The sequence below is a fragment of the Phyllostomus discolor genome, chromosome 8 (genome assembly GCF_004126475.2).
Source record: "Phyllostomus discolor isolate MPI-MPIP mPhyDis1 chromosome 8, mPhyDis1.pri.v3, whole genome shotgun sequence".
Classification (NCBI taxonomy): Eukaryota; Metazoa; Chordata; class Mammalia; order Chiroptera; family Phyllostomidae; genus Phyllostomus; species Phyllostomus discolor.
Window position 1 is genome coordinate 39,417,980 of NC_040910.2, and position 22,968 is coordinate 39,440,947.

General features: G+C 55.4%; 1 protein-coding gene across 3 annotated transcripts; it reads left to right on the top strand.

Annotated features, from left to right (window-relative positions):
* The first annotated feature begins 15 nt into the window (after positions 1-15).
* Positions 16-21,401, top strand: PIAS4 (protein inhibitor of activated STAT 4). 3 transcript variants are annotated; one of them, XM_028519048.2, is made up of 11 exons: positions 16-151; positions 5,332-5,758; positions 12,817-12,901; positions 13,699-13,740; positions 14,109-14,199; positions 14,312-14,440; positions 14,559-14,664; positions 16,870-16,943; positions 17,055-17,215; positions 19,850-19,980; positions 20,881-21,401. In XM_028519048.2, the coding sequence occupies exons 1-11, from the start codon at positions 125-127 to the stop codon at positions 21,147-21,149; spliced, it is 1,542 nt and encodes a 513-aa protein (XP_028374849.1). In that variant the 5' UTR covers positions 16-124; the 3' UTR covers positions 21,150-21,401. The 3 variants fall into 3 exon arrangements, with proteins under 3 accessions (XP_028374849.1, XP_035890214.1, XP_035890213.1); XM_036034320.1 differs by lacking the exon at positions 16-151 and adding an exon at positions 2,933-2,987; XM_036034321.1 differs by lacking the exon at positions 13,699-13,740 and having other exon boundaries at positions 18-151.
* Positions 21,402-22,968: the final 1,567 nt, after the last annotated feature.

Genomic DNA, 22,968 nt, shown 5'->3' on the forward strand with positions numbered 1-22,968 from the left:
CGAGGCGGGGGAGGAGGGCGTGCGGGTGCTAATTGGCCGGGGCGACGGCCCCGCCCGCGAGTGGCGGGCGGTCACGTGACGCGACGGCTGGGGGCTCCCGGCGCGGGGGACGCTGGTGGCCAAGATGGCGGCGGAGCTGGTGGAGGCCAAAGTGAGTGAGCGGTAGCGGTGCCGGTCTGGGCGAACGGACGAGGGGACGGGGGCCGAGCGGCGGGCTGAGGTTTGCGCGTTCCGCTTGGGATCCCATGGCGCGGCCCGCCCGCAGCTCGGCGCCCAGCCCCCTCTTTCGCCCCCGGCCCCGGGGCTCCGGGTGTGGGAGGGGGGCGGGGAGGCCGGGGGCGGGGCCCCCAAACCTCACCCCAGTCTTTGCGCCCGGGATCGGCCCCGGCTTGAGGCGGGGTTCTTCCTACTCCAGCTTGAGCGCTTAGGGTCTGGGTCTCTCTAAACACGAGCATTGGTCCGCGCCTCCCAGCTTGAGGCACAGTCTCCCGGGACAGCATGATGGGTTGGGCTGCTTGTCCCCTCCTCTCCCAGAGCTGGGGTCCTTGCTCTTTGGCCTGGGGGAGTGTCTTCGCCTCCCTACTCCTCTTGGTACAGAGGGCTGGCATCTGGGTCTCAGCTTCCCGGTCCTGCAGGCCAAGCTGAGGTTGGCTATTCCCTGCTCAGAAGGGTGTCCTGACCCTTTTACCACCGCTCCCACCATCTAGGGTGATGGCCCAGGGTCCTGAACCACCCCCAAACACAAAGTGTCCTCTTCGGGTCTCTACCCCAGGCTGGAGTTTAGGGCTTGTGTTAGGATCCCAAGTGTGTCCCAGAGCCCCGCCCCCTCTTGATACCTCTGTTCTTGCCCCGGGAGTGGACGCGGTGTTAACTGAGCTTGCCCTGCCCCCTGGGATGGAGTCCTTATCCCTGTTCTTGGTTCAGAGTCTTCCTAACTACTATCTCTTCGTCTTGGGTACCCAGCTCTGTCTTCTTCCTCCCTCTTTCCCCTCAGGACACCATCTCTGAGGTTTTGGGCTCCGTCCTGAGGAAACTAAATCTCACGCAGTATCAGACCCCATTTTCAAATCTTGGATGCTTTCGTATGCTCTGTTCCCTAGTGTGCCTACTTCTCGGATGAGGCGCCCTCTCCACAATGCCCCCAGAACCTCTGCTTTAGATCCCTTTATGCACCCAGCTCTGGCTTCTGAGCCCTTCTCTTCTTTTTGCTGGTCTCTTGTATTGATTTTTGGAGGGTCTTGGCTGGTTCCAGAGTAGGCAGGTCTCTTTCTGGAGGATAGCTCCTGGTGCCTTTCCCCATACTCCAGTTTAGGGTCCAGGTTTCACATCCCACGTATGCTATATTTTCTTTTAGCTTGGGATCCCTTTTAACTCTCTTGGGACTGAGCTGGGGTCATCCCAACCCCAGGCATGTGTCTTCTTTCAGGTGCCTCCCCTAGGTCAGGCTTCAGAACCCTTGTCCCAACTAGATTAGGGTTTTCCGATTCTTCCCCGAGAAGTCAAGGGCAGTGATCCCAGGGGAGTTCTTCACAGGTCGGAGGCACTGCCCCCTGTCCCTTTCTGGTCTCCCCTACCCAGGGTCCTGACCTGTAAGTGTTTTTCTCTCACTCCTCCCTCTCCTGACATCTCCCTTCCCTTCCTTCTGGAATCTGAAATACAGTCCTCTAGGTTCTGTGATTATAGGGTATTACCCTTCCTTCACTCCAGAGTGCCCACATACCTACACCACGCACACCTCTGCCCTTCTCTGGGGTTTGGAGAAATTGAGACTTGTCCTGGAGATGTGGAGGTCTAAACTCTGCAAGTCCAAGGTGGCAGCCTGCAGGACTGAACTTCTCTGGAGCCCCAAAATGTAACCTCAAGGGGCCATCATTGTGACTCTGTCCCACTCCCCTCTCTCCAGCCAGAGGGTAGGGTCTGAAGTCTTTTTATATCATCCAGGGCCTTGAAATATGATCTGATGAACTCTACTTGACCCTCTGGTGGCTGGGGGCCCCCCACCCTAAAATAGTCAATTAAATTAAGTGGATTCTTTTTCCAAGTTCTCTAAAACACTAGCCTCTGGGGGTGGGGGGAGGGCTTGAGACTGCAGCACCACGTGCTCCACCCTAGGGAGTTTTCTGTCTTTTCCATCTCTTGCTGTCACCGTGGAGCGCCTTCCATGCAATTGAAATGCACACATACCCCCGCCCCTTGTAGGTGCTTTCCTAACCTTTCATATTAAGAGCTGGAGATTTTGTCTTTTGGGGTGCAAAGCAGGCTGGTCCAAGGGGAAAATGTGTGTGTGGGGGGGGCATATTGATAAACTTGTAAATCGGAGACTCTTAACTCAAGGTCCCTGAGACAGGTGAAGACAGGTGAGGAGTTGGGGACCGCCTGTTAACTCCTGGAGATACCATGTAGCATTTTGTACCCATCTTCCATTTCCTGAAGAGAGGGGTCTTAACTTTCCTCCTGTGCTCATGCTTGAGAGGGGTTAAGCTAACCTCAGGTTCTCTATCTAGGCTGATGTCTCTCCATGCAGCTAGTTGTGACTCTGGCAGCCCTTGTGCCCTGGTGCTGTTTGTAAACAAATCTGAGGAAGTCATCTGCCAAGTGCTTGGGGCTTCTTCCTGAGTGCTTATACCCTTCTTGCAAGCCCCCTCATCCCCAAATGTCAAGGGCAGGTTCCTCGGTGGCGGCAGCTGCTGAGAAATCCTAGTGGCAGCTTGAGGGGTATGTTCCAGAGTGTTGATGCCACAACTCCAGATGTCCAATCTGATGAAAGGGGCTAGGCCTTGTGGTGGTTGTGGGCACGGGGTTGGGGGGGCTTCCAGGGGCAGGATGGCATCAGGAGATGTGGTGTGGTCGGACTCAGACAGGCCTAGCCCACCTGCCTGTGGCTCCATGGCAGGCCGTCAGCTTCCACATGACAGCGCCTCTCCCCTCGCAGGCCTTGGGCCTCTTCCAGAAGAAACATCTTTGCAAGCCTTTTTTCTCTGCTCAAGGTAGGACGTCAGGCCGAGGAAGGTGAAGCCTCTATGTTTCAAAGCATTCCGGACGCTCTGAGGGCTAGCAGTCTGCTTAGGCCCCTAGGTGGGATTGTGCTAGGGAGTGAGGGTCCTCCCAGGCCTCCACACAGCTGGGTGTGAGTGGACGGTCCAAATGCCAGCCCTGTCATTGCCACACAGAGAGGCCTTGGGCCAGCCACTTCCCAGTGAGAGCCTCAGTTTTCTCACCTGCATAATGTTCACAGGTCCTTGTGAAATAAGTGACTGAGAAAGGCCCTCGTGGTACTTGGCACATGGTAGACATTCCACGACTATAGTGCAGGAATAGGAGGAAGACCCTGCAGCAGGAAAATGCTCCCCCTGAGGTTTTGCAAGCAGGACTAGACAGCCACATCTGCCATAAGCAGGAGCCTGGTATTGTACCGCTGGAAGGAATCTTAGAGATGGCAGATGGGAGCCCAAAGTGCAGAAAGGCCTGACAGTAGGCCCCGGGTCGCCTGGTAACCTAGTGTGGAATCTGGATTTGAACCCAGGGCTCCTGAGTCAGACTCCACATCTCACCCTTAAATAGCCAGAATGTGGGAAACACCAGAGCCTCCTGGCATCAAGGCTGCTGCCTAAACCTCAGCAGGGTTCCCACCCACCTCTGACAGTCAGAATTTCTCAAATTGAATATGACAGATTTATTGGTTTCTTTGGGTGCTGTCCTGCCGCATGCTCGCCAGCTTTCCATATCCACTCTTGTCACTCCTACTGTTTTTTCCCTTGCCCCCTGGAAGTGTCTTTTTCCCACTACATTTCATTCATCACAGGCCAGCTTCAGGGCTCAGTGTGGGTGGTCTAAAACCCTGTTGGCCCATCCCTTGGGGACACTTTGCTTATGAAGCATATTGGGGAACCCTCATTGGTGTCCCAGATTCTCATAGAGGGAATGCCACCTTCAGGCAGCCCTGAAGAGAACATGGGGATCAGCTGAGCTCTCGTGTTCAGTTTGATTTAGCTGGGACCCTGCCAGACCTCGTTCATCACTTTGCCACAGCTCAGTTAAAAGCTTTTCCAGCTGCTGGATTCCCAGAGCCACCTTCTCAGACCCATGGTTTTTTTTGGGGGGGGGGGTGTTTGCTTTCATTGATTATTTAGAGAGAGAGAAACATTGATTTATTGTTCCACTTATGCGTTCATTGGTTGCTTCTCATATGTGCCCTCACCAGAGATCTCACCCACAGCCTTGGCGTATGGGGACAACACTCTAACCAACTGAGCTACCTGGCCAGGACAGACCAATGGTTCTTAATCAGCCCTGATCCTGCCCCCAGGGAATACTGCAAGATATCTGGGGGATGTTTATGATCATCATGACTGGGTTTTGGGGGTGCTCCTGGCATCAAGTGGGTGGGGGCCAGGGATGCTGCTTAACACCCCACATTGTCCAGGACACCCCCACAGGAACATTCCAGCTTCTATGTCCACATTGCTAAGGCAGAGAAAGCGTGCCAGAATGATCAGCTAAGGTGCTCAGCTGTGGGTCATTGCAGGGGCAGTATAGAAGAGGAACGGCCCCTGGCATCAAAGTGGGGCCCGAGTTTGAATGTTGGCAGTAACGTGAAGCTCTTACCAACCTGGCAGGGGTGTTTTAAGGGTCAGAGTATATAATGACATGTCCAGCTTAGTCCCTCCCCCAAGTGATTGGTATTGAGCTGTGACTGTCATCTTCTAGACCAAAGAGAAAATGTGTCTGTGGTGGACATTGGTTGTATGTTTATTCCACTTTATGTGAGTTAACTCATCAGGTCCTTCCCATAGCCTGATGAAGTGGATCCTGTCATCCCCCCACCCCAGAGAAGAGACTGAGGGTCAGAAGGCCTTGTGTTCTCTGTTCGGACAATGTTGAGCTGTTTACGGGTAAAGCAAAATTCCCAGTTCCTGCCCTGAGGATGCTTTTAGGCCTGAAGATGTGAAAAGAGAACCTAAAATAGAAGGTGGTGGGGGCAGTCAGGAACTTTGCTGTGTTGGCGGTGCTGAAGGAGGTTGGAGGAGGAGGAGGAGGAGGGCAGCCAGGGCTGAGCTGGGAGGAGGCATCATGTGAAGGTGAGCCGGTAGTGGAGGCAGGTCTGAGCCCAGGGCCAATGAGGCTGATGGCAAAGCTGCCTCCTCCTGGTTCCCACCCCTACCAGCCAAAAAGAAGGGGGCAGAGGGAGGGTGGGATCTTGTCAGGGTCTCGGACTGTAATCCCCCCACTCTGGGCCTGGGCAGCTTCAGGGAAGCCCTACACCTCGGTGGTGGCCCCTGACTCTGGTGGCCTTTGCCTCTGAGTATGTGTATCTGTGGTTGCTCTTCACAGAACATGGTGATGAGCTTCCGAGTCTCCGACCTTCAGATGCTCCTGGGCTTCGTCGGCAGGAGTAAGAGTGGACTTAAACACGAACTTGTCACCCGGGCCCTTCAGCTGGTCCAGTTTGACTGTAGCCCCGAGCTCTTCAAGAAGATCAAGGAGCTCTATGAGACACGCTATGCCAAGAAGAGCTCGGAGCCCGTCTCCCAGCCCCACCGGCCCCTTGACCCCCTGACCATGCACTCGACCTATGACCGGGCCAGCACAGTGCCCAGGACTCCCCTCACAGGCCCCAACATTGACTACCCTGTGCTCTATGGGAAGTACTTAAATGGACTCGGACGGTTGCCTGCCAAGACCCTCAAGCCAGAAGTGCGCCTGGTAAAGCTGCCCTTCTTTAACATGCTAGATGAATTGCTGAAGCCCACCGAACTGGGTGAGTCTATCACCTCCCTTGGGGGTCCTGCCTTCCAAGTTCTCCTGTTGCCTGTGGCCAGCCACGTGACCAACTGGAGTATTTTTCTAAGAAGCAGCAAGGGCCAAAGGGCAGCAGAAGTCTTGTCCCTCCTAGGAACCACAGGTGCCACCTTTGGGTCTTTAGATGAGTGATCTAGTGCCATGTGCAAATTTCCCAGATACCAACAGCTTAAAACAACCGAGGGTCCCAGTTTCTAAGGGTCAGAACTCTGGACGGCCTAGCTGGGTGTTTCTGACTCACTAGCCCCTCATAAGGTGTTAGCCAGGGCTGGGGGTGGGTGTCCAGCCTCAGGTGCTGTCTGAGCTCAGGCTGGAAAAGGCTGGCCAGCCACAGCTTCCTAAGCCCTCCAGGGCTCCAAGTGGAATGTCCTCAGCCTCTGGTTAACACTCAGATTGTCTCTGAGTGTTCCTAGAGACCCCTCCCATTCATTCATTCACTCATTCATTCACTTGCTCACTCACACAGTATATATTTGGGCTCCCGCCTCCAAAAACATAATGCAGAGCAGACAAAGCCTCCCTGCCCTGTAGAGGTTCTCTTGTCAGGGTGCCCCAGCCTGTGCCACCACTGTAGGTGCTGTCACCCCCTGCACCTGATCCTGTTCTACCCGTACATCTTTACTCGGCCCCTGCTGCATGCCGGGAGCAGGTGAGCAGGTGCTGGTTGTGAGTTGGTCCTTGGGTGCTGTGGCAGAGGTTGTGATCCCTTCAAACCTCTGCCCCTCATGCCCCTGGCTGCTTGGTTCACTCCCCTCTATCCTGCTGACCTAGCATCCTCCCTTGCTCAGCCAGGGGGCACCTCTTTGCATGCAAACTTCAGCTTCAGCCCTGTGCTAGCCAGCCTCCTCTGTCCTGGCTTAGGTGTGGGGAAAGGGGAGGGGGTGAAGCTGCCTCTCTCATACTTACAGGCCTTGGGCTTTGTGAAGTTGGGCCAGAGGGTCTGTGGTTCCAAGTGAGGCTGCAGGAGGTGGGGGAAGGGAGTTGCTGAGGGTCCCGGCCCTAGAGTCTGAGGCCTTCCACCACTTTCTCTTTGACATGAGAAGGTGTTTCTTGCTAGGCTCCCAGATGGGGATCAGGTCAGCCCAGCAGCACCTATCGTGGGGTTGATGCAGTAGTGCTGGAGACCTAAGGCCCCTTCCTGAGTTCCCCCAGAACAACTTCCCCTGTTTCTGCTCTTCAACTGCTTTCTAGATGCCGGAGCCTACCCCCCACCACACTAATGGGTTCTCTGGAAGGTTTTGGGGTCCTGAAAACTGGCTGGCTAGCTGATCCTGAAGGTTGAGCTGACATTTCAGACTCTAGAATGATCTTCATAATGGGGAGGCTGGGTTTTCACTGGGCAGCTGCAGGGCAGGCTTGGCGCTGGGTGGGGGATGGGACTGGAGGTGACTTTGAACTCAGGCTGGCTGGCAGCCTCTCATCCCCTGCTTGGACCATGAGCTTCCTTCCTGTACTGCAAGCCTGCAGTCACTCCCACCCCACAATGCACTGCTTTGCCCTGAGCCCCCTGGGACCTCGGTCACCTGATCTCCAGGAGAGTCTGCTCCCCTGTCTACATCAGAAATTACTCTGCTGGTGGCTCAGAACAAAGAGGCCGACCCCGCCCTGCTACTGCGTCTACCCACTCACCTGCCCCTGTCCCAGGGTGTACCTGTTCCTTGGGAGTACCATTTTCTCAGGGACCCTTAGGGGCTGCTCCGGTTCCTAGGAGAGGCCTCATGGAGCACAGGCCCTAGCCCTGAAGCACTCTGGTCCACTTTGTCCCCAGGCCAGCAGTAGGCCACTCCTACACCCTGGGTGCCTCCCCTTGTGAATTCTGCCACACGGGGGCCTTGCCCAAAACCACTTTAGGGGCTGTGGCTCCTCCAGCTTCCTTTTATCCCTGGCCACGACCTGCCAACCACAACAAGGCCCACATACTCTGGTCTGTTCCCCCAGAAGAGCTGCCGGATGGCTCCTAAATGGAGCCTGTGTCAGGAGGACAGTAGATACAAATCCCAGGGAGTGCAATGTTCAGGATGTGTGGTAGGAGGGTGAGAATAGAGCCACAGACCCGGAGCTGGGAGGATCTGAAGAGACAGATGATCCACTCCAGTGGAGGCAGGGGCTGATGCCAGAAAGGTCAGGAGACTGGTCCAGGGTCACACAGCGTTGCTAGGAAGGGGCTCTGGGGCTGTGTACTCAACTATCTTCCTACGTCTCACCCTTCTCTGCACCATCAGTGCCTGCATTTCTGCAAGGAGGTACCTGTTCTGAACCACACAAAGGTTTAGGACCTTAGGCCTCCTGTCTGCATGAGGAGCCCGTTTGTCTTCCCTTTCCCAGCTGGACAGACTGGTGGCCAGGCTCCCAGGGCAGGGGCACTTGTTCTCAGGCTGCAGCAGAGTTCATAGAGACCAGGAACATGGTCCTAAGTCATGCTGTTTCAGCTTGGGATTCATTAGGCATCTTCTGGCCTGATGGTCTCCCCAGCCCAGCCATTTAGGGTGTCTGACCAGAGTTTGACTGGGAAGGCCCAGACCTCCCCATGAGGGTTGGGGGGTGCAGGGAAGCCATCATAAGACTTTTGGGCAGAAGGGAGGCTCCCCAGCATCCTGTGGCCTCATTGTGTGGGCCACTCAGCTTGCCCCCACTGCTACCTGGTGCCCTGATAACTGCAGGTGCCCCCTAGAGGTGATCAGCACCCAGGTGGCTGAGAGCTACTGGTCTGGTACCCACCCCATTGTTTAGGGAAGTGGTCTCCAACCTTTTTGGCACCAGGGACCAGGTTCATGGAAGACAATTTTTCCATGGTCCAGCGTGGTGGGGGTGGTTTCAGGATGATTCAAGCACATTACATTGAAGCTCGCCTCCTGCTGGGTGTCCTAGTCCCTAACAAACCGAGACTAGTACCAGTTCATGGCCCAGAGGTCAGGGACCTCTGGTTTAGGGCACACAGATGTCCTTCATCCAGCCTGAGCCCTTTGGCTGGCATTGCCTAAACAACAAAAGAGTAATGAGATCTCTGGCCTGGCACATTTTGCAAGGAAGCTGCATTAGGGTTGATTAAATGGTGCTGGGTGAGGAATGCTCTGATTGGGGAATGCAGGGTCTTTAGGGGTCTGTCAGTACCAGGAGTCCTTTACCATGCATTTGTGGGGAGGTTGCTGTCAGGAAGGCTTCCTGGAGGAGGTGGCATTTCTGTCCATACCTGAGGGGTGAGTAGCAATAAACTGGACAAAGGAGGGAGCCGGGGAGTATGTTCCAGCCAGAGGCCCAGTGGTGAGAGAAGGCTCGTGAATGGAGGCCATTGTGACTAAAGAATAATGTGGCAGAGGAGGAAGGAGGGAGAACAGAGCCAAAAAACATGAGGAGGGTGGGCCGGGGGAAGTGTGGGGACCATCCTGAGGGCTTTGGAGTTGCTGAAGGTCCCATAAGATTTTTCTGAGTCTTATTTTCTCCAGTCCTTTCGAGGCAGGTATGATCCCTGAAGGTGCAAGGCCCGCCTGCCATCCCACAGCCAGGTGTGGGTGTGGGACATACTCAGGCCCATCCCATTACGTGGGAGCCGAGACAGTCACAGGGCACGTCCCCAGTTCCAGGCCTCCTGCACACAGGCCTTCTGCCAGTGACACAGAAGACCAGTCCTATCAATTGACTTCTTCAAACCTCTTTTTCTTTCTTTCTTTGTTTTAAAATATTTTTATTTATTGATTGTTTAGAGGCAGAGAGGAAGGGAGAGACAGAAACATTTATTTGTTGTTCCATTTATTTATGCATTCATGGGTTGATTCTTGTATGTGCCTTGACCAGGAACTGAATCTTGAACTTGGTGTATTGACATGGTGCTCTAACCAGCTGAGCTATACAGCAGGGCAAACTTTTCTTTTTATTCAAACTTTTGTAAAATTATATGTTCACCATAGAAAACATGGGGTAACAGCAGAGACACCCACTGTGGCTGTGCCCACTGGAGCGTCCCTGCTGGTGGTCTAGGCTTGCCACTGCCTTTTCTCTACAGCGCGATCCTGTGAAGATGTGACCGCAGCCTGCTGTTGTCTTACCGCACTCCTCACCCCAGTACATAGTGGGCCTCCACTCGAGTCCTAAAGGATTTTTTGCTGATGCAGCTTGCAAGGCTGCCTGGCAGCCCCGGGTCGGGGTGGATGTGCATGGACTTGGTTGGTCCATGTCTCGGGTCCAGCCCAGGGGCTGGTTCCCAGAGTACTTGGAGCAGGGGATTCCCTCCCTTTAGTCGGGGGTGTGGGGAGGGGGCAGGCAGTGCAGAGGCTTGTGGGCCTGGGAGAGGATGTGCATCCACAGCTACCCAGCTTGCCTCAGTGTGGGTGAGCACTTCTTGGTTCAGTTGGTGTCCATAATGTACCAAAGATACCTGGACATTGTGTTGATTCTTATGAGGTAAAGGTTTTGGAGAAAAATGGAGCAGGGAAGGAAGTGGGAAGCACCAGAATTTCGAGGGTTGGGTGTGGGGTGGCATTTGTGCAAATGTAAAAAATACCAAGAAAAAAAGAAACACCAAGAAGGTGGAAATCATTAAGGAAGGGATGATCTGGAAGAGGGGATGGTGCGTGCAGAGACCCCAGGTTGGGATGTACTTGGCAGGTGGGGACAATAAGGAGGAGGTCATGGTAGCTGCTGTGGAATCAAGGCCACAGAGGTGGGCAGAACACCCTCCTGAGGCCCTGTGGAGCAGATGGTGAGCCCTAGAGCCTGGAGACAGTGAGGGGTATTCATGCTGATCACACTGGGCAGCCTGGCTGGTGGCTCAGCCTGTTGGAATGTCCCATGCTCCAGAAGGCTGCAGATTCGATTCCTGGTCAGGGCACATACCCGGGTTTTGGGTCCAGTCCCTGGTGGGAGTGCGTATGGGAGGCAACCAGTTGATGTCTCTTTCTCTTTCCCCCTCCCCCTTTCTCTGTCTCTTAAGAGCAATAAGCATGTCCTTGGGTGAGGGTTAAAAAAAGGAGACTGGGCAGTGGAGGTGGGAGAGGGAGAGCACTGGGTGCTGACAGGACCGGCTGAGCATTTGGTGTGTGCGGGGACGTGACAGGAGTCGTGGAACATCTCAGCCCTGAGCAGCAGAAAGTGAAGCTGGTGAAAGCCCAGGTTTGGGGGGCCCTCGGCCCCCTCCCAATGGTGTGGGATGTGCCTTGCCCCAGATGAGGTGGCAGCTCACCTCCCTCCTGGCTTCCTGGGGAAGCAGTCAGCCACCCCAGGCTAATGACACAGCTGACAGTCCGTGTGCAGAGTCCTCACAGCTGCCTCACCTAGAAACAAGGCCTTCCAGGAAAGGGACCCTGGTTTCTGGTCTTTCCACCACCAGCTTGCTTGCCTTACTTGCAGAGCTCCCTGGCCAGTGGGTGGCTCCCAGGAAGTTTGCTGGAGTCCTTTTCCTTCCTGGGGGACACTGTAAGGTGGGGTCTGGTATCACTGCCTTTTCTACCTAGCTTTGGCAGTCTAGCTCAGATATTGTGAGCCATCCCCCATAAATAACTGCCCCTGGGCACTTTGGACAGGTCTGAGGTGTCTGCAGGTGGCCTGCCAGCATCCCCATACCCAATTAGAGGGCCCTCCTCAGAGCCCCAACTAGAGCCCACAACAGATGAGCACAAATGGCTGTAGTGTGGCAGCTGCAGCAGCCACCTCTTACCAAGTACCAGCCACAGACTTGGCTGTGCACCTTGAGGAGTGGGCCGGTGTATGGAGAGCACCCCGGCTTGGGCTGGGATGGGGGGGTGGTGCATGGACCCTCGCAGGTGGGGTGCAAACCCAGGTGGTCTGGCTTCTAAACTGGAACTTGTTTTAAATTTGAATCACATTTGCTTAAATGGTTTGTCTGGTGTGGTTTAGAATTCGGAAGGTTCTGAGGCAGGAGTTGGCCACCTAGGGTGGGAGCCAACCCCACCGACTGCCTTTTTTCTGAAACCCAGTTGTATTGGCGCCCAGCCCATGTTTGTTTGTACATTTCCGGCCTCTGGCAGCTTCCATGGTATGAAGCAAAGTGGAGACATCGAGGCAGATTAACTTGTGGCTCAAAAAAGCCAAAAATATTTATACTCCAGCTCTTTATAGAACTGTCTGCCCACTCCTGTTCTAAAGGATTTGCTGTATAAATTTTAAAAGCTCCTTCTTACCTTTCCCAACCATTCTGAGGCTGCAATTGTGGCCAGTTCTCACACCCCCTCCTTCAGAGATGTCTCTTGCACAGATAAGCCAGTGTGCACTTGCACAGACCCCCCCCACCTCTGTTTGGTTGCACAAGTAGCAGCGTGATAAACACATGGTTCTACACCTGCTGTTTTCACATTACCAAAGCACCTTTGAGGTTACTCCTTATCACAATACAGAGTGGTAATCCTTTGTTGTATGTTTTTACAGTTGCATAGTATTCCTTTATACGAGACCCCCACCACCACCACCACCACCACCACCAAGCATATCCTAACCAGACCACGTTGGCAGGCATTTAGGTGGTTAACAGCCTTCTGCTGATAGAACCATTCTGAGTAATGTATGACTGTGAGCATTCGTTACCTGGTGGATGTGAGTGTGTCCACACTGATAGGCATATGCTCACTGGATATGCCAGAACAGCCGTTTGAGGTGGAGGCAGAGTTGTTTCTTGCCGGTGTCTTACAGACCTTAAGAGAAGAGGCTAGTCCAAGGGCATGTGTCCTGTCCGTGTGGTACCCTCCTGACCCAGTGCAGCTCTTCTGCCCTAGTAGAGCATTTCTCAGGTTTCCTTAATAGACCCCTGGGCCCCACAGGGATGAGGCCACTTCTCTGAGAGTGGCCCTTCACGGAGGGGTGAGTGGTAAGTGTTCCCCAAACCATAGGCTGCCAAAACAGGGACAGGTTCCCTCTCATCCTCACCCCTAGTGACTCTGCCTGGTTGGGACTCAGCCTCCCATTTCCTGCTTCTCAGCCTGAAGAGGGCTTGGCAGTAGAAAGGTCAGTGTCTGTGGTGGCGCCCTCAGCAGGGACCAGACGTGCCCCTGACCCTATGTTTGTCTTCAGTTCCACAGAACAATGAGAAGCTTCAAGAGAGCCCGTGCATCTTCGCATTGACGCCCAGACAGGTGGAGCTGATCAGGAACTCCAGGTGCTCTGCGCCCCACCCTCTCCTGACCTCCAGGGCTAGATAGTGGGTGGGTGTGGTCTCAGTTGGCCTACGAGAGCTTTTAGCCAGACCCTGGGGCAGACCCTACCCCACTCCGGGTCCCTGTGCACAGTCAGCACACTCACCACTTTTGACCTGCAGTCCCAAGAGGTGGGCCAGTGTCCTGTTTAACAAAGTCGGACCCTTTCAGCACTGCTGACATCAGGACCAGGTCAGTCTCTGACGGGGACCATCCCGAGCACTGCAGGGTGCTAAGCAATATCCCTGGCCCCCACTTCCTTGGTGCCAGGAGCACCCCCAGTCATGATGACCACAGATGTCCTCAGATATGGCCAGTGTCCCCTGGGGCAGTCACATAGGTAGGGACACTGGGCTGTCCCCAGGTCTCCAATTCCTCTCTCTGAGGCTCTCCATCTCCAGCTGAGACAGCAATCGCCGCCAGAGCAGCCGCCTATCAGGGCACTCAGCTCATGCCAGGCCCATATTCATCAATCTGCTTAATATCCACACCAGACCCCACCTTGTCCAGAGAGGAAGTCAATGCCCCAAGTTACCAGTGAGTAAATGGCAGGAGAGAACATTCTAGGTGGCACCTGTTGGCCTTCAGTTGTCAAGGGAGATAGCAGATTATGTTGCCTAGGTAGCAGGTTAGGCTGCCTGGCTAGGCCAAGAGAGGCCAGAGGTCACCTGGCTAAAAGGTTGGCGTGGTGTGCTAGACTCACTCCCACCTCACTGACCCCTCCTTTCCTCTCCTTCCCCATGGTTTCCTTGGGGCACAGAGAACTGCAGCCTGGGATCAAGGCCGTGCAGGTCGTCCTAAGGTAAGCACAGGTGTGCCAGCCTCCGAGGGAACCCTTGGCCACTTCCTCCCCTGCTCGATGGCTATAGCCCTGCCATGTCCCACCCCAAGTGTGTCTCAGCCAGGCCCCCCTCCCTCATGACAGTCCTTCTGAGACTCCTGGCTAGCAGTGGAGTCTTTTTTTCCCTTCTTGCTGGCTGTGCAAGGCTGTGGACATACCACCATTTTTTCCCGCTCAGGCCAGACATGGGGGCCCTGAGACCCCCACATGTACAGCCCAGCATTGTGATCTACCCCCTCAGGCCAGACATGGCTCCAGTCTGTCATTCCCACCTCTCCCAGGGGCCCTTTCCCTGTCCTCGGCCCCCATGGTCCCCATTGTCATTGCAGAATCTGTTACTCAGACACCAGCAGCCCTCAGGAGGACCAGTACCCACCCAACATTGCTGTGAAGGTCAACCACAGCTACTGCTCAGTCCCGGTGAGCAGGTTCCCCAGGCAGCTCCAGATCTGCTGTGGGGGGTGGTGAGCATGGAGGGGGAGGGGGAGGGACACAGACCATCTGTGGTGGCTGAGCCTCCATCTGCTCCCAGGGCTACTACCCCTCGAATAAGCCTGGAGTGGAACCCAAAAGGCCCTGCCGCCCCATCAACCTCACCCACCTCATGTACCTGTCCTCAGCCACCAACCGAATCACCGTCACCTGGGGGAACTACGGCAAGGTGAGTGGGGCAGGGGCTGCCCACTTGCTCACCCCCTCAGCCCTCGCACCCCTACCCAGCCCCTGCTCATTCTGCCTGTCCCCACGCAACCCTCACGCCTCTCCCACTCTACTCTCAGAGTTACTCGGTGGCCTTATATTTGGTGCGGCAACTGACCTCCTCAGAGCTGCTGCAGAGGTTGAAAACCATTGGGGTCAAGCATCCGGAGCTGTGCAAGGCGCTGGGTGAGAACGGGCGCGTCTTCCCCTTGGTGACTGAGGGTGGTCTGGCTCTCTCACTGCCGGCTCTCCCTTTGCTGGCTGGACTTGAGAAGTTTGTTGTTTGTGGGGGGAGGGGGGTGCCAATGGGGAAACCTGGACCTTCCAGTGTCCGTCCATTGCTCTGGGGGTCAGGGAGCTCTGGAGGTCTTTGGAAAATGCTGGGCTACTAGTGCAGAGGCCAGAGGTGAGGATGGGTGAGATGTGCTCATGGACCTGAATGAGCCAGGGGTCTGGGTGGGCTGAGCATGTGGTGCTTGTTTGGAGCCTCATGGGGGCTTTGTGGAGAGGAAGACCCTAGGTGATGGGTGTTCCAGGCAGAGGCTTCTGGCTACTGTGCAGGGAATGGGGTGTGCAGGGCAGGAGCATGGAGAGGGGGGAGCAAAGGGTGGATTCATGGTTGGAGGTGTGGGGGGGGTGACTCGGGTCTGACCAGGAATGATGAGACCATTTGTTTTTCCTTTTTTGCACTTTTAACATCAAAAAATGTCGACCTGGCTAATGTGGCTCAGTGGCTTGAGTGCCAGCCTGCAAATCAAAAGGTCACTGGTTTGATTCCCAGTCAAGGCACACGCCTGGGTTGAGGCGCCAGCTCCCCAGTTGGGGGCGTGTGTGAGAGGTGACCGACGATTTATCTCACATGTATCTCTTTTTCTCGCTCCCATCCTCTCCAAATGTAAATAAATAAAATCTTTTCTTTTAAACGTTTTTGGGGGCAGACATACAGCATTAAATAAAACCACCATCAAAACCGGCAAACACAACCCAGAATTAGCTCTGTCTCTTCCTGTGTCCCTGCGCCCAGGGCTGCCCAGCCCATGGCTTGTGCTCAGGATTTCCTCCACTCGGAAGCTTTGTGGTGTTAGGCAAGTCACCGGCTCTCTGGTCACTGGGATGACTTCTGACGCCATCTGACTAGTGGGGACACTGAGGAACAGAGTCGGGGCTCTGTGACCCCAAGGCCTCAGTCTGTGCACCCTGCTCTGGCGTCTTTCTCTTCCCTCGAAGGCCCGCCCTTCAACCCCCAGACCCACCTGCTGTCTCCATGTGGAGACAATGGCCAGCTTGACCAGAGCCCTTGTGGGCCAGGGGCAGGGCTGGGTTTGGGGACTGGGCAGGGCTCATCCTGCTCCAGCAACCCACAGGGTGGGGGCGGGGCCCTTAGAGGCCTGGCTTGGCTCCTCTGTGAGGAGCCCGGAGCCTTGCAGCACTGTGGGCCGAAGGGGCGGATGCAATAGCCCAGGCCCCTGACTGTCAGGTTTTCTCTCTGAAGGAAGCCCCTGGCTTCCCTTCCATGGCCAGCCCCAAGCTGGGCACCATCACAATGGGTCTTCTGGTCGCAACTGGCAAGTCCTGGGGTTTTTTTTTTTGTTGTGGTGGTGGTTTTTTTAATCTCATTTGACCTCTTGATGCACATACCTTCTCTCTGTTGGGAGCAGCCAAGCCTTGCTTCAAAACCCAGTGCACACTGCATCTATTTTAGTTGCCCAGGATCTTTTTGATGAGCTGAGGCCTCTGAGTCCACCATTAGTACTTGTTAACCAGAGAGGGGGATGTTGTGGGGGAAGTCAAACAGATGTGATTGGCTACAGGCTCACCCTTAGCCCCAGCCCCCTGTGGCAGGAGAGAGGAGGCCTCCTAGAGGAAGGAGCGAAGGAGTCATTGTGTGTGGGGAAGTTCTGGGTTCAAGCAAGGCAGCTTCCGCTCTGCGGGACTCAGGGTCTATTTGCCCAGAGCCGTCTGGGGACAGAGTCTAACTGCAGGTACCCCTGAGGTTTGTGCGCCTGTCTCCCTGCCTTTGAAAGCAAAACATGCAGGAAAAGGAAAGGAGGGAGACTGAGCACCCCCTGCAGGCTGGTCCCAGGCCTGCGCGGGGTGCATTTCCTTCCAGTCTTTTTTCCAGCATCACATTCACAGTTATGAAGGGGGCTTTGGGTGCTGTCGTGAGCGTGTTTCCGTGTTGTATGTGGCTTTGTGGTAGCATCTCAGTCATTTCCTTTATAAGAGAAGTAACATTTGATTGTGCAGGGGAAGCTGTCTGTTGCTCTTCTACTTGCAGGGCTCATGGTGGGCGCTCTTGGCCCGGGGTATTGGTGCTCCTTAGTGGGCACTGTCTCAGTACAGGTGCCTCTGCCTCTTCCCTCACTAACACTGGCTGCCCCTCCTCCACAGTCAAAGAGAAGCTTCGCCTGGACCCTGACAGCGAGATTGCCACCACTGGTGTGCGGGTCTCCCTCATCTGCCCCGTGAGTCAGTGTGGTGGTCCCCCTTCCCTCGCTGTGCATTATGTGGGGGCTGCCTGGGGTGGGTGGTACCTAGCTAGGTAGCCCACTCACACCCCCTTCCCCTTGCCCCAGCTGGTGAAGATGCGGCTGTCTGTGCCCTGCCGGGCAGAGACCTGCGCCCACCTGCAGTGCTTCGACGCCGTCTTCTACCTCCAAATGAATGAGAAGAAGCCTACCTGGATGTGCCCCGTGTGTGACAAGCCAGCCCCCTATGACCAGCTCATCATAGATGGGTGAGTTGCTGAGGCACAGGAGAACCACACTGCCTGCTGGGCTGCACTGGGTTCTGCCCCTTGCAGCTCTGGGCCTCTGGATAACGAGCAGCGGAGCCATGCAATTTAGAGGCCTCTGTGCCTTTTGGCAACTTCCAAAGTCCCCGGTTACAAAAAAAGGTAGGACTTTCAGGGCTTTTGCTGTGTGGGTAGCAGCAGTGTAGCTTAGGGTTCAGACGTGGGGCTCTGGATCCAAAAGGTCCACTCTTCCCTTCTTGGAGGCTGTTTTCCCCACATAACACAGGGGTTTGAGATCCCTCACCTCCAGGCTGATGCACGATTCAGGGGGTTGCTTCTTGAACTTTGTTCAGTGCAACCTTGGTCATGTCCTCTGTAGAAAGGTAAAAAGGACACGTGTCTTCCCCCAAATCTGGTTACATCCCACTTGTTCCCTCATCCCACTTGTTCCCTTTCTAGGTGTTACTGGTGTGTGGCCAGGCTGCCCCCCAGCCTAACAAGCAAGTCCTCCCCATGCCACAAGGGGACAAGGGGCAAAAGGCCATTCTCCCCAAAAGGGAAACTTCGCTTAGGTCTTAAGTTTCCAGAAACCGAGCCCAGCACCTGACTGAGCAGCTCCTGCCAGGCCCTGGCCACACCCACCCGTCCCCAGAGTCCGGCGGGGGTAGGGAGAGGCGGCAGCCTAGATAGGAGCCGGTGTGCTGGCACCCACCTTTGGACCCACCAGCCCTTGAAGATTGAGACACGCAGCTTGAGGGGTGGGGCACACAGTAGGGACAGGAATGATACCCCTCGACCTACAAGGGCTGGGCACAAATTTGTCCCCACATTTAAGCACTCATCTCTGGTCACCATGCTCAGGGTCTTGCCAGCCCTCCCAACTGTCCCAGGAGGTGGGCCTTGATCATCCCCACCTTACAGGTAGAGAAACTGAGGCTCAGTGAGGGGGCGCAGCTGCTGCCTGGGGATCTACAGGTAGCCAGGCCAGGACTCCAACCCAGGTCCAGCCAACTCTGAGCCTGGGTCCCATCCCCAGAGGGCCAAGCCACAGCCTCCTATGTTGTCCATCCTCAGTGGAATGAGGAGGCCCTTGGGGCTGGGCGTGAGGACTGGGCCTGAATAGTAGCTCTGTTTCCAGCCTGGCAGCTGTGCCGCCCAGCACTTGCCTTCCCTCCCCCAACAGGCCTAGAGTGGGTCACTTAGTCTCGGGTGGTGGCAGCTCTGGCAGGGCTAGGGACAGCGGCTCTGTCCCAAACAGACCATGATCCCAGCAAGCCCATGGGGCCTGATGTAGCTGGAGAGGCTTGCTGGAGGGTTTTGATTCATGTAATCATTCTTTTAGACTGCTACCTGTCCTTCCCTGGACCTGAACTAAGTGATCTGGTGGCCTCAAAAAGACATCATCTCAGACCCTGTCATCGGGGAACTTCTACCTGAGCGTGGGGGATGGGAGGAACTGAACCAGACACATACATTCTGTTATTTATGCTCTGCCTGGAGGAGGAAGAGGAGCTGTAGAGTAGGGCTTTGGGGGGTGAGTAGGAGTTCCAGGTAGAGCAGTACATTGCAGGTGACCCAGTGACCCTGGGGTGGTGCGTCTGTGAGCATGGCAATGGAGAGGAAGCCTCAGGGTGGGGGTGGCAAGGACCCCATCAGCCCCAGAGGGTGTCCTGGAGCAGGATAGCCTCCCTCCTGTGTAACTGCGACCTAGGTGGTCAAATTCCCTTGGAAGCAGGTGCATCTTTGACACTGAACGAATGCTGGGGGCCATGGCAGCCCATTGCCACTGCAGCCTGTGCATTCCCTACACCAGGCCTGGCCTGGGCATTGGCTGTTCCTCAGGTCCTCCCAGCTGCTGGTGGTGGTGGGTGCTGTGCCTACCTCATCCTGCCTGGGGGGTGGGGAGGGGAGACTGAGGCCCTGTAGCCAGGAAGTGGCAAGGAGCAGGACTGGGACCCAGGACTGCTGCCACCTGGTCTTGTGGCCTCAGGGAGCTCACTTGCCTTCCCCCAGTTCTCAACCTGTAAAATTGGCCTGGCTCTCAGTACCTTAGCAGCCAGTACCCGGGGCCATATCACACCTTGCCAAGCCTGGCTCACCACAGGCATGCTCTGGGAGATGCTATTGTCTGTGGGAATGAGGAGGCCCCACTTCTGCCCCTGCTCTGCCCTCAGCCTCTCCTGGGGGCTTCAAGCAGCATGTACTGCCTTCCAGACCTCATTTTCCTTATCTGTAAAAATGGGGGCAGTAAGAATCGGGGTGTGAGGGTGGGGATCACTGGGTTAGAGAGCTGAATGGGCAAGACCCTGCTGCTGCCAGTAGCCCCAGCCCCATGCTCTTAAGGAATTGGAGGGAGTGCTGTACCCGTGCCATGAGTGAGCCCCTGAAAGCCCTCAAGCAATCTGGCAAATCCTCCCGGAGGGCCCATGTAGCTGAGAGGCTGGGTGGCCCCCCTCCCTAGGACCTCAGGGCACTGGGTCCTGCCTGGTGCTTTCCTGAAGCCACTTTGGCAGAGCCAGAAGTGGCTTAGCAAGCATCCCACCAGAATCCTGGGGAGCAGTGATGGGAGAGCAGGGTGTGGCTCCGCCGGCCTAGGAATCAGCCAGCCCCGCTTTGTCTCCCCTTGCACCTGCCCAGGCTTCTCTCCAAGATCTTGAGTGAGTGCGAGGATGCAGACGAGATCGAGTACCTGGTGGACGGCTCCTGGTGCCCGATCCGAGCCGAGAAGGAGCGCAGCTGCAGCCCCCAGTGCCCCATCCTTGTGCTCGGTGAGTCCCCAGCCCAGGCCCCCAGCTGCTCCGTTGTTTGCCACAATCCCTGTTCTGGGGCTTTGGCGATTTCTGGATTTGACTTGTGCCCTGCCGTGTGGCATTTTCATCTAAAACACAGTCACCCCAGCCCTTACTGGCGTGGCTCAGTGGATTGAGTGCCATCCCACAAATGAAATGGTTGCTGGTTCTATTCCCAGCCAGGGCACATGCCTGGGTTTTGAGCCAGGTCCCCAGTTGGGGGTGTGCAAGACGCAGCTAGTCAATGTTCCTCTCGCACACTGATGTTTCTTTCCCTCTCTTCCTCCCTCCCCCCTCTCAAAAAATAACTATATGAAGTCTTTTTATAAGTAAATAAATAAATAGAATAACAGCCACCCCAAATGAAGAAAGACAAAGAAAAAAGGAAAAGTAAATCACCCTGGCCTGGTAGTTCGGTTGGCTGGAGCATTGTCCAGATACACCAAGGCTGCAGGTTGGATCCCTGGTTGGGGCACATACAGGAGGCAGCCAATGAATGCATAGATGGAACAACAAATTGAGGTTTTCCTTTCTTTCTCCTGTTCCCTCTCTCTTCCTCTAAAATCAATAAATAAAAATAAACCCAGTAGTTTAAAATAAATAAATAAATAAATAAATAAATAAATGGAGAAAAAAAAACCCAGCCGGCCTGGTGGAGTTAACCCCCAGAGTGTAACAGGCCAGGGCTCAGAACTGTGCACTGCAGGCGGCTTGCTGCACACCTGCTGCGTGCCAGCTCCTCTACAGGGCACTCCCCGAAGTCGGGGTCTCCACATGGGGCAGCAGTGGCATCCCAGGAGGGGACCCTGCCCCTTGCCACCACGTTTCCCCATTCCAGGGTCAGGAGTTGTCCTGAGCATCTGTCCCTGTCTCCCTCAGGCACCTCAGATGCCAATGGGCTCCTGTCCAGCCCCAGCGTCAACGGTGGCGGCAGCAGCACGCTCGGGGGCTCCGGAGGTGGAGGCAGCACGGCGGGCAGCGCTGAGAACGGGAAACCAGGAGCTGACGTGGTAGACCTCACGCTGGATAGCTCCTCGTCCTCAGAGGAAGAGGAGGACGAGGAGGAAGATGAGGAGGATGAGGACGAGGATGGCCCCCGGCCCAAGCGCCGCTGCCCTTTCCCGAAGGGCCTGGTATCGGCCTGCTGACCGCTCACCGCCACCACCTGGCTGGATACTCAACTTTCCTGGTGCTTACCACGCAGAGGGGCACAGGCGGGCCTTGGGGTGCAGAGGGAGGAGTGATTTTTTTTTTCTTTTTATTGTTGTTCATATGGTTTTCCACCCCTTTCCCTGGACCCTGGCACCTGTACCTCTGGACTCTCCTATTGGAGGATTAAAAAGTAAAATCAAAAAAAAAAAATGTAGAAAAAAAGAAAAATTAAACAACCCCCCACCACCACCACAAACTCTTACAAACAAGGTAAGACACCCATACAGCTGCTTCCCCAGCTGGAGTCAGAGCCCATAAAAGGGGTGGGCAGGACACTGCACCCTCTCGGGTGCCCCGCCTTTCCAGTGACCATTCCAGCTGGTGCAGAGGGACCTGGGGTTGGTGGGGCAGCAGGCAGGACTGAGGCGGCAGCCGCAACTTGGACATTCATCTCTTTCTTTGCTTTTCTTCTCTCTGCGAACTGTCCTCTCACCCAGAGACCCTGGAATGGGCCTCTGAGCAGTGAGCTTTTTAGCCAAGAAGCCATGGAGTGGGTTGGGGCGGGGAGAGGGGCAGTGGGGGGCATGGGCTGGTGGGCGGGGTCTCGGGTGGGCTAGGGAGGGTTTAGCCACAGATGTGTTGTATTTTTGAAAGTGCAATAACTTGGTATTTTGAAGACCCAGCATGTGGCCAGGACCCCCTTCAAGGCGGGGGCTTCAGGGTGTGGCACCGTGTGGCGTGGGGGGTCTCAGTTTTTTAGCCAGCTACCTCTGTATCTCCGATTCAGGTTAACTTCCCTACGGAACAGCTCAGATGTCCACAGGTGCCGCCGCTGGGAAGGTGGCCACCTCCAAGGGGCGGCAGGAACTCCTGCCCCGTCCCCTTGATTTTGGGGTGGTTCCTTCCCCTCTTCTTGCTCTTGGGTTTTCCGACGGGTACGAGGCCTGCCCTGCACCCCCACCCCTCCCTGCCCCCGGAGCCTCATACTCGTCTTCCAACAGGACTGGGCTGAGGGCCACCCTTCAGCAGCCTGATTGGCCTCGGGGGTCCAGCAACCACGGGGCTTCCGTAGCCCACCCCAGGTGCCTCCAGGGACTCACGGCTGGGTGCTTGCCCTACCACCCAACATCCTTGCCCCCTCGGAGGCCACGCTTCCCCAGACCACCTCTGCCTGCCCTTCTCTTCTGCTTTTTTTCTTTCCTGCCCTTCCCCTCTCTCCCCTCCTCAGCCCTTGAATAATTTTCCTTTGTGTAAACAGAACTCTACTAGTCAGGAAGCAATATCATTTCAGGTCTAAAGACAAAAGGGACATAAATCTGGTTGAGGGCAAATTCAATTTTACTGTATAAACTCAGTTGCGCAGTCCAGCCCCTCTCCATCAGCACTGGCAGCTGAGGGCCGCTGTTTTCTAATATTTGTATTCTAATTTAATTGTTTTTTAAAAACAAAAATAAAATGGTCAAGGTGAAGCCACCAAGGCATCCACTTCTCTGTGCGTCTGAGGTGTCAGCTGGGGATGAGGGGACCAAAGGACCAAAACACCTCCCTTCCGCAGTTCTCTTTCTCTTGTGCTGTGTGATGTTTAGGGCTCAACAGGCACCACGTTTAGTCAAATGAGGGAGACAACACTCCAAACTGCCTGGCCCAGTGTCCATCTGCTGGACCTGGCGAGGCATTCAGCGCCTAAAAAAATGCTCAGTATCATGTCACCAGAGAAATGCAAATTACAACCACTAGGAGAGCTAGAATCAAGGACAGTGAATGACCAGTGCTGGCGAGGACGAGGAGGACCTGGGACCACAGGATGGTGCGGCT